We start from the raw sequence: 19219 nt of genomic DNA, 5'->3' as shown, positions 1-19219 counted from the left end.
CTGGGGCCCCACAAGGGTGCGTTCTGAGCCCTCTCCTGTACTCCCTGTTCACCCACGACTGCGTGGTCACGCACGCCTCCAACTCAATCATCAAGTTTGCGGACGACACAACAGTGGTAGGCTTGATTACCAACAACGACGAGACGGCCTACAGAGAGGAGGTGAGGGCCCTCGGAGTGTGGTGTCAGGAAAATAACCTCACACTCAACGTCAACAAAACTAAGGAGATGATTGTGGACTTTAGGAAACAGCAGAGGGAACACCCCCCTATCCACATCGATGGAACAGTAGTAGAGAGGGTAGTAAGTTTTAAGTTCCTCGGCATACACATCACAGACTAACTGAATTGGTCCACCCACACAGACAGCATCGTGAAGAAGGCGCAGCAGTGCCTCTTCAACCTCAGGAGGCTGAAGAAATTTCGCTTGTCACCAAAAGCACTCACAAACTTCTACAGATGCACAATCGAGAGCATCCTGTCGGGCTGTATCACCGCCTGGTATGGCAACTGCTCCGCCCACAACCGTAAGGCTCTCCGGAGGGTAGTGAGGTCTGCACAACGCATCACCGGGGGCAAACTACCTGCCCTCCAGGACACCTACACCACCCGATGTCACAGGAAGGCCATAAAGATCATCAAGGACAACAACCACCCGAGCCACTGCCTGTTCACCCCGCTATCATCCAGAAGGCGAGGACAGTACAGGTGCATCAAAGCTGGGACCGAGAGACTGAAAAACAGCTTCTATCTCAAGCCCATCAGACTGTTTAACAGCCACCACTAACATTGAGTGGCTGCTGCCAACACACTGACTCAACTCCAGCCACTTTAATAATGGGAATTGATGGGAAATGTAAAATATATCACTAGCCACTTTAAACAATGCTACCTAATATAATGTTTACATACCCTACATTATTCATCTCATATGTATACCTATATACTGTACTCTATCTACTGCATCTTTATGTAATACATGTATCACTAGCCACTTTAACTATGCCACTTTGTTTACATACTCATATGTATATACTGTACTCAATACCATCTACTGTATCTTGCCTATGCCGCTCTGTACCATCACTCATTCATATATCTTTATGTACATATTCTTTATCCCCTTACACTTGTGTCTATAAGGTAGTAGTTTTGGAATTGTTAGCTAGATTACTTGTTGGTTATTACTTCATTGTCGGAACTAGAAGCACAAGCATTTCACTACAATCGCATTAACATCTGCTAACCATGTGTATGTGACAAATAAAATTTGATTTGAAACAACTGTGAATTGAGCCACATTTTTGTCAACCTATGTATATTGAACACTATTCCCGAGGAAAACAATAGTGTGGATGTTTTTGGAGTCTAACTCTGAGGAGGACGTTGGGAAAACAACATGTATTGAGTAGAGGTCGACCGATTTAATCGGAATGGCCGATTTTTAATTAGGGCCAATTTCAAGTTTTCATAACAATCGGAAATCGGTACTTTTTTATGATTATTTTTTTAATGTATTTTTATACCTTTTTATTTAACTAGGCAAGTCAGTTAAGAACACATTCCTATTTTCAATGACGGCCTAGGAACGGTGGGTTAACTGCCTCTTCAGGGGCAGAACAACAGGTTTCACTGTCAGCTCGGGGGATCCAGTCTTGCAACCCTACAGTTAACTAGTCCAACACAATAACGACCTGCCTCTCTCTCGTTGCACTCCACAAGGAGACTGCCTGTTACGCGAATGCAGTAAGCCAAGGTAAGTTGCTATCTAGCATTAAACTTATCTTATAACAATCAATCAATCATAATCACTAGTTAACTACACATGGTTGATATTACCTAGCGTGTCCTGCGTTGCATATCTGACTGAGCATACAAGTATCTTAAGTATCTGACTGAGCGGTGGTAGGCAGAAGCAGGCGCGTAAACATTCATTCAAACAGAACTTTTGTGCGTTTTGCCAGCAGCTCTTTGTTGTGCGTCAAGCATTGCGCTGTTTATGACCAAGCCTATCAAGTCCCGAGATGAGGCTGGTGTAACCGAATTGAAATGGCTAGCTAGTTAGCGTGCGCTAATAGCATTTCAAACGTCACTCGCTCTGAGCCTTCTAGTAGTTGTTCCCTTGCTCTGCATGGGTAACGCTGCTTCGATGGTGGCTGTTGTCGTTGTGTTGCTGGTTCGAGCCCAGGGAGGAACGAGAAGAGGGACGGAAGCTATACTGTTACGCTGGCAATACTAAAGTGCCTATAAGAACAAAGGTTAATGAAATACAAATGGTATAGAGGGAAATAGTCCTATAATTCCTATAACTACAACCTAAAACTTCTTACCTGGGAATATTGAAGACTCATGTTAAAAGGAACCACCAGCTTTCATATGTTCTCATGTTCTGAGCAAGGGACTGAAACGTTAGCTTTCTTACATAGCACATATTGCACTTTTACTTTCTTCTCCAACACTTTGTTTTTGCATTATTTAAACCAAATTGAACATGTTTCATTATTTACTTGAGGCTAAATTGGTTTTATTGATGTATTATATTAGATTAAAATAAGTGTTCATTCAGTATTGTTGTAATTGTCATTATTACAAATACATTTTAAAAAATCGTCCGATTTAATCGGTATCGGCTTCTTTGGTCCTCCAATAATCGGTATCGACGTTAAGAAATCATAATCGGTCGACCTCTAGTATTGAGTAGACTGATACCCCATTTCATTAATCCCCAATCCTTAGGTAAAGCTGTACAGTGCATTATGAATGTCAATATAAGCAATGGGCTGACTGGGGAGGTGATTTCACACACACAGTCCCGAGATAAGAGCTACAACGCTAATATTTGTGTAAACTCTTAACAGTTGTGTTCTGTGGGTGGCACCGAGTAGACTGATACCCCATTTCATTGCTTCAGATTCCAACCTTGTTTAACATTTATCTAGTCTAAATATGGCATGATTCCATCAATTGTAACCTTCTGCATTGCTTTCAAAGAGGTACTTTTATGTTGAAGGCAAACTGCAAATTCAACCATTGTGGCTAGCTTCACAACACAGTCCGGTCTAGCCTACTAGCCAGATGGCGCTGGCTGGCTGCTTCTAACGTTAGCTTTGGGCAACAGGGCTAAGTAGCTGGCTAGCTATTTATTTTCTTGAACTGAAGTTCAATTTCAAAAGGTGAACAAGTGGCTACCTAGCTAATACTTACTCACAAAGATTCCTAAATCATTGCTAAGAATAATGAAAATGACTGCAGTTTCTACTGGTCATTGTTTTCAGGCTGGTTGTATTGGTGCTAGCTAGCTACCCCAGAAGTTGCGGTCGAACAAATAATACTTTATTACCAACACGATATTGTGTAAACACCGTTCGTGTCTTGTGTTTGCTTGTTTATTTGACATATCTTTTTTGACACGCAAAGACCCAAACGGCATTCCATAGTATGTCGTGAAGCTAATAGCAGTTATTACTGTGCAACTCGATCCACACAGCAGACATTGTGGGCTAGGTTAGGAGTGCTGTGTTGCACTTGTAGCGCAACATTTACGTCAAGTACCTACGTTATATAGGTATGCACGTCAGCTTTGACATCGGTGTTACGTGCTGACCACACTGCTCACGGCGCGTTCGTTGCAAAATAAATGTACGCATGCATGTTATTCAATCAATGCACTGCTCGCGCTTGCCAACGAGTTTCTGGCCTGGAAGGAGGAGAGATGACAAACGATTCGGTTGACCGTTTTATGTGTGGATTAATTGTCGGAGTAGCGGTAAAATAACAAATCAACGTTTATATCCCAAATTAGCTAGCTAAATTGCCATGTTTTAATGCTTTTGTTTGTTTTGATATTTCAACCTGTGTCGTGGTTGAGTTTGGTGTGGGGGGGGACAAAATCAATTTGCACATGCGCGCATCAGGCTTAGGCATGGTGTTAAACTAGACATCGGGCCGATACCGATGTTGTCATTTTTAGCTAATATTGTCCGATTCCGATATGTTAACCGATTTATATATCGTGCATGCAACTACACAGAAGCAAGCTTAAATGCTGTAAAAGATCCCTCATTTATGCCCATTGGCCAACTCTATTGCCTGACCGTACATGATTTGTCAGATTGGTTTGGCTGTGGGGCTATGGACTGTAGTGTCTGTCCATTCTGTGATGGTGTCTATAAGAAGAGAGTCTCTATAAGAGTCTGTCTGGTGGGTGCTGAGTGAGTGTTGGCGAGAGTGAGCACTTATTGATTCTGGTCCCACTTCCCTTCTCCTGGAAATCCTTTGATTGCTTCTCTCTCCGGTCTCGGTTTCCCTCTCTCTCCGGTCTCGGTTTCCCTCTCTCTCCGGTCTCGGTTTCCCTCTCTCTGGGTTCAGTCTCCCTCTCTCCTGGGTCTCCCTGTCTCCGGTCTAGCGCCTTCTCTAATGAAACTTCAAATGAGCTGGAGCACGTGCCTGCTGGTCTCTCTCGTCTTCACTCTCCCTTCTTTCTCTCGGTCACCCTCGCTCCTTATATATATATATATATATGTGTGTGTGTGTGTGTGTGTGTGTGTGTGTGGATCTTAATCACACAGAGTGCATTTGGAAAGTATTCAGACCCCTTCACTTATTCCACATTTTGTTACGTTACAGCCTTACTCTGAAATTGATGAAATTATTTGTTTTCCTTATCAATCTACACAGTACCCCATAATAACAAAGCAAAAACAGGTTTTTAATTTATTTTGCAAATTTATAAATAAAAAAACAGATCCTTTTGTTGTCAGACCCTTTGCTATGAGACAGGTTCCACAGTCGACAGTGCATGTCAGAGCAAAAACCAAGCCATGAGGTAGAAGGAATTGTCCATAGAGCTCCGAGAGGCACAGATTGTGTTGATGTACAGATCTGGGGAAGGGTACCAAAACATTTCTGTAACATTGAAGGTCCCCAAGAACACAGTGGCCAAAGGTTTAGAACCACCTAGACTCTTCCTAGAGCTAGCCGCCCGGCCAAACTGGGCAATCGGGGGAGAAGGGTCTGACAAAGCTCTAGAGTTCCTCTTTGGAGATGGGAGAACCTTCCAGAAGGACAACCGTCTCTGCAGCACTCCAACAATCAGGTCTTTATGGTAGAGTGGCCAGACGGAAGCCACTCTTCAGTAAAAGGCACATGACAGCCTGCTTGGAGTTTGCCAAAAGGCACCTAAAGGACTCTCAGATAATGAGAAACATGATGCTCTGCTCTGATGAAACCAAGATTGAACTCTTTGGCCTAAGTGCTAAGTGTCACATCTGGAGGAAAGCTGGCACAATCCCTACGGTGAAGTATGGTGGTGGCAGCATCATGCTGTGGGGATGTTGAATCCATTTTAGAATATGGCTGTAACATAACAAAGAGTAAAGGAGTGAATACTTTCCGAATGCACTGTCGCTCTCCTGCCTCCCCCCTCATCTCCCTCCCGCCTTGAGCTCCTTCCTCATAGATCACACGCATCCAACGCCTGCTGCAATACAGTCTCTTCTGTGTCTTCTCCCACATGGAGAGGGGGTATAAAGAAAGAGGGAGAGGTTAGAGAGAAATATGCTGGGGGAGAATAGAGGGGCTTATAGACAAACTCACCAGTCCAGGCAGGGATCAATATTCTCATTTACTAAATGAGCCTGGCACCTGCAGTGCCACAAAGCATTGACGTGAACTCCTATGGATCATTACCCTAGCTCATCTGCCTCATTACCCTAGCTACCTTCATGGTGTGAATACTGTTTTTGTTTGTCGTCACTGTTTTCCTGGAAAACAAATCTCTGTAGCATCTAATCCTTCAGTTTGGCTCTAGGTCTCTGGTTCTCCAGTATGTGGTGCCTGCACTTGGCTCAGTCCTTGCCAGTTCTGCCCGAAACCCCCGTGTGTGAGCGAGTTAACTAACATGACCTTTGACCCCTATCAGGAGAGCTGGAGGAGGAGATGGAGAACCCGGAGTTGAACCCAGTTGACCTGCCAGAGAAACAGAAACACCAGCTGAGACACAGAGAGTTGTTCCTGTCCCGGCAGCTAGAGTCATTACCTGCTACACACATCCGGTATGACATGTACTTACCATCTCACCTTATGTTAGCGCCTTGCTACAGACCATGAGAGTTGGTATATGTTAAAACACAGCCTGGAAAACAGATGGCACTTTCACCTGTATTATAGGAACGCATTGGTGTTATACGGCTGTACTGTATTGAAGAGCTACATCTCAATCAGATTGTGTGTCTGTCTCAGGGGGAAGTGTTGTGTCACTCTGCTCAATGAGACTGAGGCTCTGAAGTCATATCTGGACCGTGAGGTAGGTGGCTGTCTTTACTGTCCTCACACACTGTCTTCTCAGAGAGTGAATGGTGTGTGCCATAGCCTCTTATGTATGGCTTTGATGTACAGTACCAGTCAAATGTTTGGACACACCTACTCATTCAAGGGTTTTTATTTTTTTAAACTATTTTCTACATTGTAGAATAACAGTGAAGACATCAAAGCTATGAAATAACGCATGTGGAATCATGTAGTAACCCCCCCCAAAAAAATATTATTCAAATCAAAATGTATTTTATATTTGAGATTCTTCAAAGTAGCAACCCTTTGCTTTGATGACAGCTTTGCACACTCTTGGCGTTCTCTCCACCAGCTTCACGAGGTAGTCACCTGGAATGTATTTCAATTAACAGGTGTGCCTTAAGTTAATTTGTGGAATGTCTTAATGCGTTTGAGCCAATCAGTTGTCTTGTGACATGGTAGGGTTGGGAATACAGAAGATATTTTGTCCATTTTATGGCAAGATCAGCTCAAATAAGCAAAGAGAAACAGTCCATTACTTTAAGACCTGAAGGTCAGTCAATACGGAAAATGTCAAGAACTTTGAACATTTCTTCAAGTGCAGTCGCAAAAACCATCAATTGCTATGATGAAACTGGCTCTCATGAGGACCGCCACAGGAAAGTAAGACACAGTTACTTCTGCTGCAGAGGATAAGTTCTTTAGTTACCAACCTCAGAAATTGCAGCTCAAATAAATGCTTCAGAGTTCAAGTAACAGACAATAAGAATAAGAGACTTGCTTCGACAAAGAAACACAAGCAATGGTCATTAGACCGGTGGAAATCTGTCATTTAATCTAATGAGTCTAAATTTGATATTTTTGGTTCCAACTGCTGTGTCTTTGTGAGAGTAGGTGAACGGATGATATCCGCATGTGTGGTTCCCACCGTGAAGTATGGAGGAGGAAGTGTGATGGTGCTTTGCTGGTGACACTCATTGATTTTATTTAGAATTCAAGGCACACTTAACCAGCATGGCTAGCATAGCATTCTGCAGCGATAGTGCCACTAAGCGCAAACCAGATTGGATATATTTTGTCACCTCCCAGGCTGTGTAAGGGCTATTTGACCAAGAAGGAGAGTGATGGAGTGCTGTAACAGATGACCTGGCCTCCCCAATCCCTCGACCTCAACACAATTGAGATGGTTTGGGATGAGTTGGACTGCAGAGTGAAGTAAAAGCAGCCAACAAGTGCTCAGCATATGTGGGAACTTCTTCAAGACTGTTGGGAAGGCATTCCATGTGAAACTGGTTGAGAGAATGCCAGGAGTGCGTAAAGGTGTCAAGGCGAAGGGTGGCTACTTTGAAGAATTTAAAATGTATTTTGATTTGTTTATCACTTTTTTGGGGTTACTATGTGTGTTATTTCATAGTTTTGATGTCACTATTATTCTGCAATGTAGAAAGTAGTAAAAATAAAGAAAAACCCTGGAATGAGTAGATGTGTCCAAACTTTTGACTGGTACTGTATGACCATGTTGGGTGAGTTTGTGTGTGCCTGTGTCCAACTGACTGTAATGTGTGTTAGTTGTGAGTCTTAGTGCTGTATGAATAATTCAGTGAGTTGACCCAGAATGTTCTTCTCACAGTCAGTAATGAGGAGACGAAAGACTGCTCTCTACATACATGCATACATACACACACACAAACAATCCACAACCCGACTCAATTTCTTAATTCTTACTTCTCTAACTCTTTTCTAATGTCTCTCCTCTCTCTATCCCTCTTTTTTTTCACTTCTCTTCCTCTTCCCTCTCTCTCTCTCTCTCTCCAGGATGCGTTCTTCTACTCCCTGGTCTATGACCCCCAACAGAAGACTCTGCTGGCTGATAAAGGGGAGATCAGGGTGGGGAACAAGTACCAGGCAGACATCACAGACTTCCTTAAAGAGGGTACGTACGCCAGAGACACTCGTACACAAAACTGGACTGTTAGCATTTTCCATAGGTAAATGTGACACGCTAGCTGGTAGATTAGCCTCCTGGCTAGTATTCTCTCTGGTAGTGCAAGCAGGGTCCGATCTCATCTCAAGGCTCAGTCAGTAGGAGGGCATGGGCGTCTGTCCCACTGCCTAATAATCCCACTGCAATTGGGACAAATTTGCAACGTATGACAAGGAGTGTGTTATCAAAGTGAGTTTTACTGAGGAGCCATGTCACACCAATAGTGTTGGAGAGGGTCAAAGGGCAGGATATTCACCGTTTTGTGGATCCCTCTATCGAAGGAATCGTAACCACAACACCCCAAGACTGTTGGAAAGCCAGAACTAAATTGACTTTGGTTAACCACAGGGCTGTCTAGTCCGATAGAGTGTATCAGACTGGTGACTGTGCTGACTGCTTACTCACTGGTGACTGTGCTGACTGCTTACTCACTGGTGACTGTGCTGACTGCTTACTCACTGGTGACTGTGCTGACTGCTTACTCACTGGTGACTGTGCTGACTGCTTACTCACTGGTGACTGTGCTGACTGCTTACTCACTGGTGACTGTGCTGACTGCTTACTCACTGGTGACTGTGCTGACTGCTTACTCACTGGTGACTGTGCTAATTGGACCCCCAGGTGAGGAGGATGGCAGGGACCTGGCTGAGCTGGAGGAGAGGGTGTGGGACCCCAGCAGTCCCCTCACAGAGAAACAGATCGACCAGTTCCTGGTTGTGGCTCGGTAAGTGGCTCCGGTCCGGTGGGCTGTGGTGAATGGGTAAGTGGTTCTACTGTAGGGGTAGTGCCTTGGTAAGACTGCTGTGAACTGGATAGCCAATGTAAAATATTTTTCAGTAAGACATTTTTTGGTGGCTCGGTAAAACAGGGGGCAAGGGTATCGGATCAGTAAGAAGACTGGTCCATCTAGTCAGATTTGCACTATTCCCAAAAACATGATATCTGGCACTCTAAGTCTCTTTGGCTAAGAGCATCTGCTAAATAACGTAAATGTAAAAATTGTATCCCTGTCTCATCCATCTCTTTCCCTCTGCCTCATCCCTCTCTCTCTCTCAGGTCAGTTGGTACCTTTGCACGGGCTCTAGACTGCAGTAGTTCTGTCCGGCAGCCCAGTCTTCACATGAGTGCTGCTGCTGCCTCTCGAGACATCACCCTGGTAAGACACACACACATTGCCCACTTCCCTAGGTAGGGTCAGGCCAGAGTTGAGTGCTGTTAGCCCAGGGGTATGCTGGGAGCTACAGTAGAAGGTGTGTATGTGAGCTTGTTTGTGTGTGTTCGCTTGCCATAGTGTGAGGATCAGTAACGAGCAGGCTTCAGCCTGCCCCAGACGCCACACGTTCCGGCCCACTTCTGCACCTCATATATAAAACATGAAACACAGGCCTCCGAGCTACAGCTTTCAGAGTACACACAGCCATGAACACATGCGCACCACACACACCCTCTCAGACTCGCCAATAGAGACGCTCACACTAAGTCAAGTGACAAGATAATAGCCCATCCACTTCTGTTTTTTGACTATGCTTTGTTCCTTAAACTTGGTGGCTTTGACAAGCAGAATAATGGGGACCCTTTGCTTGAATTGTATGTTACGAGGGTGGGTTTTGTTTGCTGGGTGTATGTGGAAAAACCAGGGTTGTGTTCATTAGGGCACACTGTAAACCAGGGTTGTGTTCATTAGGGCACACTGTAAACCAGGGTTGTGTTCATTAGGGCACACTGTAAACCAGGGTTGTGTTCATTAGGGCACACCGTAAACCAGGGTTGTGTTCATTAGGGCACACTGTAAACCAGGGTTGTGTTCATTAGGGCACACTGTAAACCAGGGTTGTGTTCATTAGGGCACACCGTAAACCAGGGTTGTGTTCATTAGGGCACACTGTAAACCAGGGTTGTGTTCATTAGGGCACACTGTAAACCAGGGTTGTGTTCATTAGGGCACACCGTAAACCAGGGTTGTGTTCATTAGGGCACACAGTTATCTCTTAATTCAAAGACTCAATCATGGACACTCTTACTGACAGTTGTGGCTGCTTTGCGTGATGTATTGTTGTCGCCTCCTTGCCCTTTGTGCTGTTGTCTGTGCCCAATAATGTTTGTACCATGTTTTGTGCTGCTACCATATTGTGTTGCTGCCATGTTATGTGTTGCTGCCTCGCTATGTTGTCCTAGGTTTCTGTTTCTGTTGTGTTGTCTGTCTTGTTGTGGGGCGGCAGGCTAGTCTAGTGGTTAGAGCGTTGGACTAGTAACCGAAAGGTTTCATGTTCAAATCCCCGAGCTGACAAGGTACAAATCTGCCGTTCTGCCCCTGAACAGGCAGTTAACCCACTGTTCCTAGGCCATCATTGAAAATAAGAATTTGTTCTTAACTGACTTGCCTAGTTAAATAAAGGTAAAATTAAAAAATCTAATAATGTGTGTTTTGTCCTATATTTATATTGTATTTATTTATTTTAATCCCAGGCCCCCGTCCCCGCAGGAGGCCTTTTGCCTTTTGGTAGGCTGTCAGTATAAATAACAATTTGTTCTTAACTGACTTGCCTCGATAATGTTAAATAGAATTTTAAAAACGCACAGAAGTGCGTACAGATGGTACCTCCGCAGTTATGATGTGTTTCTTCTGTTTTGTGCCTACCGAACACTACCCGCCATTTCCCCCCTCTCCTCTCCCCAGTTCCATGCCATGGACAGCCTGGATAAGACGCGTTATGACATGACGCGGGCCATCGCTGCGCTGGTTCCCCAGGGAGGGCCTGTTCTCTGCCGGGACGAGATGGAGGAGTGGAGCGCCTCCGAGGCCAACCTGTTTGAAGAGGCCCTGGAGAAATACGGAAAAGACTTCACAGACATACAACAGGACTTTGTGAGTACAGACCGACGGGTAGCCAGTCAGGAAGGTTCTGCTGCCTTGGCTTGGACTAGCCTCGACAAGGAGGCTCTGATCTACATGGAACCGGCTCAGTTCAAGGCTCACAATATGTATCTCTGGGATGAGCAACTGGTGGCTCGCGGATCAATTTCCCCATGGCAGAATGACTATTACATGAAATTAGTTAGAAAATAGCTAAATCTTTACCCCATGGCAAAATCTGTAGCATTGCAGGAAATTAACTGTAAAACGTAAATGTTTTCTCTCTGCTTTCAAGAGGGTAAAAATGTTTTGCAAGGTGGGTGGGGGCCAACGTTTTTTGTTGTTGTGTGTGTGGCCCCCATCAAAGCTGCCCATCCTTTATGTCTCTAATAGTGAGACACTCAACTCAGAGACTCACAGGCATCCTATTGAGAGCCCAGCATGTCTGCTGTAGCCATAGAGATGGATACTGTATGTCTATATCTCTGTCAGCCAGGTGCTGCTGTTGCCCTGAGGGGGAAGAATAAATGAGGTTTCTGCTGTCTTTACACTGTGCCTCATTCTGCCACCTGGTGGTGGGTTAGTCGGTGCACTACTCAGCCCACAGCCACGGGCTGCTGTTAGGGGTGGGGCTTGCTCTCTGGCATCCTGACAATTTAGTTGCCTCTTTCAAACTTTTTTTTTTTTTTTTAAGAGCGCAGTGCTCATTTCCCCCTGCCGAAGATCAAAGTATTTGCTTACAAAGATGTAGGAAATGTACTAATGTAGTGCCCTAAAGCATGATGGCGAGGACCACTTTGCTGTGAGGTGGAAACGGCTCTAAAGCATGACGGTGGCATATCTGTGATGTTGAAACCGCTTGTGTCTCGTCCTCCCCGGCAGCTCCCCTGGAAATCCCTGACCAGTATCATAGAGTACTACTATATGTGGAAGACCACAGACAGATACGTACAGCAGAAACGGTTAAAAGCAGCAGAGGCAGAGAGCAAGTTGAAGCAAGTCTACATCCCCAACTAGTGAGTATCTGTCTGGCTGGCTACTGGGGACTGGGATACTGTGATTTCTTGTCAGGCTCCTACAGCGGGTCCCAATTTGCACCCTGCCGCTAAGTCTTCGGCCTTTGCAGATTGGAATGCTCTGTATAAGTGGAAACGGCAATGGTGGAGAGTCTGCAAACAATGGAGGGATGGTGCCGAAGGGTTAGGGAGATATTTGGGACTGGCTGCAGATGACGGTTCCCACTAGATGGTCAAGCTGCAAAGTTTTTTGGTCTTAAATTAAGGTTCGGGTTAGGCATAAGGTTATCAGGTTTAAAATCTGATTTTTAGAAGAGAAATTGTAGAAATAGGTGGGGTTTATGAATTTGCAACTTGCCCAGATAGTGACGACCGCAGATTATACAGTACGTTGCATCTCTGTCTCTGATCCTCTGCCCACTTCCTCATAGCAACAAGCCCAACCCCAACCAGCTGAGTGTTAACAGTGTAAAGCCTGGAGGTGTGGGAGGCCTGGTGAACGGCTCCGGGGCGGCAGCTGGAGCCGCAGTCGGAGCCGGGGGTTTGCCTGGAGCCCTGGGGGTGATATCAGTTCCCCCAGGACAGACCCCAGCTCTGGGCCGCGCCTGCGAAAGCTGCTACAGTGAGTAACGCCACAACTGTCCTGTTTCCTGGATGATGTAATAAAGACCACGATGATGTTAGAAAAGAGACCAGGAAGTAAACCTGGGAGTCAAGAGTACTCCTAGTACAGATATACAGTACCTCCTGAAGAACCTTGAGAATCACTCTCATCCTAGTATGATCTCTTCCCCATGCTTGGGTAGCAAGGCTCCAAGCCAAGCCTCCATCTCTATTGCTGTTCTTTAACAATGAAGGAGTGGGAGTTTTTAAGACGGGAGAGCGAGGCAAAGCTCAGCTCACGCTGCAGTAGGATCTATTCAGAGCTATTTTAGTAGTGTTAATAAAGTCTTAAATGATTTAAAGACTCACTGAGTCTGTGTGTGGGTGTCTCTCGACGTGTGTGTGTGTCGTCCTTTCTCTCTGTGCGTGTAGCCACCAGCTCGTACCAGTGGTACTCGTGGGGTCCCCCCAACATGCAGTGTCGTCTGTGTGCCTCCTGCTGGACCTACTGGAAGAAGTATGGAGGACTGAAGATGCCAACCAGACTAGAAGGAGAGCGACCTGGACCCAACCGCAACAACATGGTAAACAACTCAAACTGAGAGATCATGTATTGGATAAAACCAGGATAATGCGAAACTGACCAGAAAACTTCCCAGCCCTTCTGTATAACAACTTACAACTTTTTGTCTTGGACTCCACTCTTGTCTCTGATTTGTTGTCCATTCTCTTAACAATTTCTCATATCCTCGCTCTCTCTCCTCCCCCACCCGCCAGTCTCCTCACAGTGTTCCCATGCGTCACGGTGGGAGCCCCAAGTTTGCTGTCAAGACGAAACAGGCCTTCTACCTACAGACCACCCAGGTGACACGTGCCGCCCGACAAGTTTGTCAGGACATCATCAGACCGCGCTTCCTCGCCCGACACCCTTACCTCCCTCTCAATACAGCCCAAATCAAACAAGAGTGTGAGTACTGTACCCCTCAACCCCCTACCCTCCTCCTCACCACCCAAAATCAAGGCGTAGCGAGAGTACAACATGGACCTGGGTCCTGTTCATTAAGGCACCAAACAGACAAAAACTAAGTAAAACAGGGAGGGACTACCTGGAATTGTCCAATAAGAAACGCTTGTTTTATTTTCCTGGTGCAAAATGTTTTGAACGGTCTCAGTGGCTGTCTTATGTAACGGTCTGCTGAAATGTGGTACATGCATTCTGACTCTGGTGCATTTCAGGTGCGCTGCGGTTGCCAGACGAGCCCAAAAAGCCTTTGCCGCTGAAGCCAGTTGAGAGGAAGCCTCTGGAGTCTGTTGTCCGATATCTAGGTGAGGATCTGTTACGCCCATCTGTAGTCTTTAATTTTCAGTCTGCTAAATGGCATTCTGTATTATATATTGTCTGTTTTAGCCAGTGTTGATTTTGCGATTTAAACTCATCTTTCTGTTCTCTTCCTTTCTCTCCCTCCTGTCTCTTCTCCTGTGTCTTCTGTCCTCCTCTCTCCGGGTCCCCAGAGGCCCACCCGTGCCCTCCCAAACATGACCCCCCGCGTGGCCAGACGGTCACCACGGGTAGCCTGACACCCATCAAGTCCACACCTAACATCCTCAACAACGGCTCGCCCACCATCCTGGGCAAACGCACCTACGAGCAGCACAACGGCATTGATGGTGAGAGACCGAGGTGCGGGAGAGGAGTAGAAAGGGGTTGGGAGCCCTTGGGATGTTGATGGAAAACCGTTGTGGTCATTACTGCACTACATTGGGGTTTGAGTCAGCACCCCAACGTCTTGTGTCTTAGCGGCCATCTTTTTGTTTGTTTGTTGCAGTCTCCCTTTCTCCACCCCTCCCCCTCATCTCCCTTTGTCTCAATGTAACTGGTTATACATGCCCCTCTTTTTTTTCGCTCACCAACTTTCCGCCTTTCACTTTCTCTCTCTCCCTTGACAGTTTATTATTTTTGCACCATCTGTCTCCGTCGCTCTCTCCTTTACCCCCTCTTCTTCTCTTGCACCGTGCTCTTCTTTTTGTTTGTTCTGCTCTCTCCATTTCTCTCTCTTTGTCTCTGTACATCCATCTCAGTAGGCTGTAGTGAAGGCTGGTTTCTTTCTCTGTGGTGTATATCGCTCTAGGCTACGATGGGTGTTGTCATGGTAACGGCGCGGTAGCCAGGACCTATCTGAGACCAGAGGGGTGGTGTGGTTCGCTGGGACCTCGCCCCCTAATAAGCCTTCTCTCCTGGACCACAGCAGGGCTAGTCCACACTCACTAGGGACTATGTCCATGATCAGAAAGGGGGGGAGGCACCTGTCAATGTGTGTGTTGCATAGAGATAGAAGGAGAAACGTGGAGGGGGAAGATGTGGAGCGTAACGGCGGGAGGGAGGGGGCTAGGCCTATAGACTACCTACAATGAGTGGTTCTCCCGTGTCTTCTAATACAAGGTTTCCCAAACTCAGTCCCGCCCCTCCCTGGGTGAACGTTTTGGTTTTGGCCCTAGCACCACACAGCTGATTCAAATAAGCAAAGCTTGATGCTGAGTTGGTTATTTGAATCGTGTGTAGTGCTAGGGCATTAAACCCTGCAGTGCTGCTGGTGTCTACAGACATCTTCTCTGGGTTTGGACAGGAGACAAGACTCCTAGAATACAGTTGAAGTGGGAAGTTTACATACACGTATGTTGGGGTCATTAAAACTCATTTTTCAACCACTCCACACATTTCTTGTTAACAAACTATAGTATTGGCAAGTCGGTTAGGACATCTGCTTTGTGTATGACACAAGTAATTTTTACAACAATTGTTTATAGACAGATTATTTCACTTATAATTCACTATCACAATTCCAGTGGGTCAGAAGTTTACATGCACTAAGTTGACTGTGCCTTTTAAACAGCTTGGGAAATTCCAGAAAATGATGTCGTGGCTTTAAAAGCTTCTGATAGGCTAATTGACATCATTTGAGTCAATTGGAGATGTACCTGTGGATTTATTTCAAGGCCTTCAAACCCAGTGTCTCTTTGCAGATCATCGTGCTTCTACACCTGCATTGCTTGCTGTTTGGGGTTTTAGGCTGGGTTTCTGTACAGCACTTTGAGATATCAGCTGATGTACGAAGGGCTATATAAATACATTTGATTTGATTTGATCATGGGAAAATCAAAAGAAATCAGCCAAGACCTCAAAGAAATTATAGACCTCTACAAGTCTGGTTCATCCTTGGGAGCTATTTCCAAACGCCTGAAGGTACATGTTCATCTGTACAAACAATAGTAAGCCAGTATAAACACCATGGGACCACGCAGCCGTCATACCGCTCAGGAAGGAGACTCATTCTGTCTCCTAGAGATGAACGTACTTTGGTGTGAAAAGTGCAAATCAATCCCAGAACAGCAGCAAAGGACCTTGTGAAGATGCTGGAGGAAATGGGTACAAATATCTATATCCACAGTAAAACGAGTCCTATATCAACATAGCCGCTCAGCAAGGAAGAAGCCACTGCTCCAAAACCGACATAAAAAAGCCAGACTACGATTTGCAACTGCACATGTGGACAAAGATTGTACTTTTTGGAGAAATGTCCTCTGGTCTGATGAAATAGAACTGTTTGGCCGTAATGACCATCGTTATGTTTGGAGGAAAAGGGGGATGCTTGCAAGCCGACGAACACCATCCCAACCAATGGACAATGACCCCAAGCATACTTCCAAAGTTGTGGCAAAATGGCTTAAGGACAACAAAGTCAAGGTATTGGAGTGGCCATCACAAAGCCCTGACCTCAATCCTATAGAACATTTTTGGGCAGAACTGAAAAATGTAAAGGCAATGTTACCAAATGCTAATTGAGTGTATGTAAACTTCTGACTCACTGGGAATGTGGTGAAAGAAATAAAAGCTGAAATAAATCATTCTCTCTCCTATTATGCTGACATTTCAAGTTCTTAAAATAAAGTGGTGATCCTAACTGACCTAAGGAAGGGAATTTGAACTTGGATTAAATGTCAGGAATTGTGAAAAACTGAGTTTAAATGTAGATGGCTAAGGTGCATGTAAACTTCCGACTTCAACTGTATGTGCTGTCTGTCTGAACGCCACTTCATGTCTCATTTTCATTTAGGAAAAATAATTGATCTGTCCTCTGGTTACGCACACGTCACAGACTGCACAACTACATTATTAACATGAATATGCTACAGCAAGTTTCCATCAATCTCATTGATATGCTGTATAGATCAGTTTGATTATAGCCCTGTTCACACAATTGTCTGATATCTAATAAGACACCCTTCTGTCTGGAGTGGGGGTCAGGGTTTGGGACAGGAAGTGTGTCACTGGGTGGAGTGGATCTCCTGCTGCAGGGCAGATGAACATGCATTACTACAGAAGACCAACAGAGGGCAGGAGAGGTCAGACATGAACATGCATTACTACAGAAGACCAACAGGGGGCATGAGGTCAGACATGAACATGCATTACTACAGAAGACCAACAGGGGACAGGAGAGGTCAGGCATGAACATGCAGTACTACAGAAGATCAACGGGGCAGTAGAGGTAACCTTTTAATTCTGCTGCTCCATCAGCATCAGTCGCTCAGTACTGAAGGCAGCGCAAAGGCTTTACAATAGACTAGAATTGTGATTATGTCTGCTAGCCATGGGCACGGGAATTAGAATATTTCAGTATCCAAGCAGACGTTAGTATTCCATTACTTACAAGAGTTTCCATTTTTCCGAAGGGGAAAAAAAATGTATAGGCCTATTTTAACAAAAAAGGCTTTGTCTAAAGTGAAATGATGTAATGACATTGCTACATAGTCTGCAAGGATAGACCATTACATTAGACATTTTAATAAAGCAGTTTTATGACAGTTTTTATGAGTGTGCCCTATTAACAAAAAGATGTACCGGTAGCCTACGCACTTCACACTTGTAGCGTGTTATTGTCTGTCAATCAAAGCGGCAGTACAGTCAGAGGCTCTGTGTGTAGCAAGTGAAGTGGGAGATTTCTAATCAATGCCAAATGGAATTTAACATGATGGGATTCGGTTGGCTAAATGAGGGAGTAGGTTACAATTACAACGATCAACCAACCGGTATATGATGATTTAATATGGAGTTGTTGTAGACCAGGACAGGGAGCACAGCAAAATAGTCTTCAAATCTTCTTCACATCGATTTGATGCAGTCGAGACCGACACTACCTGATGAGAGAACCTTTTGCAGCAACACGTTTGTCTAACTAGCGCAAGTTTGGCTATTCGGTCTCTCTGTGTGTTCCAAAAATCCTGATATTATTGAAATGGTGCAATAATTTCACATGCCCTTCCCTAGTGTCTGTGACTGTATTAATATCCATCTCTCCTCTGCCAGGTATGAAGCCCAAAGCCCCTCAGTGGGATATCATGGCCAAGAGGACCGCTGAGCCAGGCCGGACCACCTCTGCCCCTATGCAGCAGGTACATGAGCTGGACTGACTGACCACAGCTGGAACCTCACTACAACCTTTACACAAGGTAGGACACCTCTCGTTCAAGGATTCATTTGTTGGCTGATTGATTTGATGTATTTGTTATTTCACTGACTTTCATCTTTTAAGATGTCCTGTCGATTTATGGGCTCATAAGATACTAGATATTCCAAAAGTAAGGCCTTTACATTGTTAAATAGTACTTTATTGTGTTCTGAAGTAGAATCATATAGTGGAGTATAAGAGATGAAGTCTAAACCCTCTTGTTTTCTTACCCCAGGTAAATGAAACGGGGAATGTATTTTTCCACATCCAGAAATGGAGTTGGGGGGGATTTGAGTGGAGGAGGGCTGACAGCCGCAGCACCATCATTGATTGTCCATCATCTCACCCAATCGGCACGAGCCTGCAAAACTGTCAAAGACCAATGGACCAATTGTTTTTGGGAATGGAAGGAGTGGCTCTAAGGCTTTGGCCTATCAGAAGACTTCCTGACTCTACAGGACTGTGTCTATTACTTAACCTTGTTATTACTGTCGTCATTGTAATTATAATTATTATTTTTTTGTTTTTTTTACCAACTATAACCCGACAGCTTATCAGTTTAATTGTTAATTAAAAAAACGATAACTTAAAGTTTCATGACAACTTCTTGGCGTTGTTGCGTGGAAAACCCCTGTGGAAAAGGGTGAAAGAACGACTGTATTGTAATATAAGCCATTTGCAAAAAAATTTTTTTTTACATGTTTATTAAATACACAACAATGAGAAATAATTTCAATGACATAAGAATAATTCCTTGGTTGTTATTGTTTATTCTTTTGAAAGCTTCTAGAGTTTTCTGATTCTGTTTTTTTTGTGAGCAGGCCTGACCCTATTTGACCCGAGAGGTTTAACTTATTGAGAAAAACTGAAACTTGCTGTTTTTTCTACCTTTTTCACAAGTAATGCATCTATGCTTCAATGATGTAATTAAAAAGATTATTGATTTTTTTTTTTTTTTTTTTGTGGGAT

At 44.7% G+C, this 19219-nt stretch overlaps 1 protein-coding gene across 3 annotated transcripts in view; it reads left to right on the top strand.

Annotated features, from left to right (window-relative positions):
• The window catches only part of mta1 (metastasis associated 1), a 51633-nt gene extending 32435 nt beyond the window's left edge, over positions 1 to 19198 (top strand). For 2 of the 3 annotated variants that reach the window (XR_006084537.1, XR_006084538.1), the window contains 14 exons: positions 5919 to 6051; positions 6239 to 6302; positions 8102 to 8219; positions 8892 to 8994; positions 9327 to 9426; positions 10948 to 11136; positions 12007 to 12140; positions 12572 to 12762; positions 13176 to 13327; positions 13521 to 13710; positions 13980 to 14069; positions 14256 to 14411; positions 17037 to 17290; positions 18109 to 18246. Coding sequence is in view for 1 of the 3 variants with exons in the window: in XM_042329862.1 (XP_042185796.1) it covers positions 5919 to 6051; positions 6239 to 6302; positions 8102 to 8219; positions 8892 to 8994; positions 9327 to 9426; positions 10948 to 11136; positions 12007 to 12140; positions 12572 to 12762; positions 13176 to 13327; positions 13521 to 13710; positions 13980 to 14069; positions 14256 to 14411; positions 18109 to 18212 (1724 nt within the window). In the remaining 2 variants the exon portion in view is untranslated. Of the gene's footprint in view, positions 1 to 5918; positions 6052 to 6238; positions 6303 to 8101; positions 8220 to 8891; positions 8995 to 9326; positions 9427 to 10947; positions 11137 to 12006; positions 12141 to 12571; positions 12763 to 13175; positions 13328 to 13520; positions 13711 to 13979; positions 14070 to 14255; positions 14412 to 17036; positions 17291 to 18108; positions 18252 to 18485 lie in introns of those variants that run through there. The other variant, XM_042329862.1, reaches the window with a different exon arrangement.
• Positions 19199 to 19219: the final 21 nt, after the last annotated feature.

Source organism: Oncorhynchus tshawytscha, linkage group LG11 (genome assembly GCF_018296145.1).
Source record: "Oncorhynchus tshawytscha isolate Ot180627B linkage group LG11, Otsh_v2.0, whole genome shotgun sequence".
Taxonomy (NCBI): domain Eukaryota; kingdom Metazoa; phylum Chordata; class Actinopteri; order Salmoniformes; family Salmonidae; genus Oncorhynchus; species Oncorhynchus tshawytscha.
The sequence above is the reverse complement of the archived record's forward strand: the minus strand, read 5'-3'. Positions and strand labels throughout refer to the sequence as shown.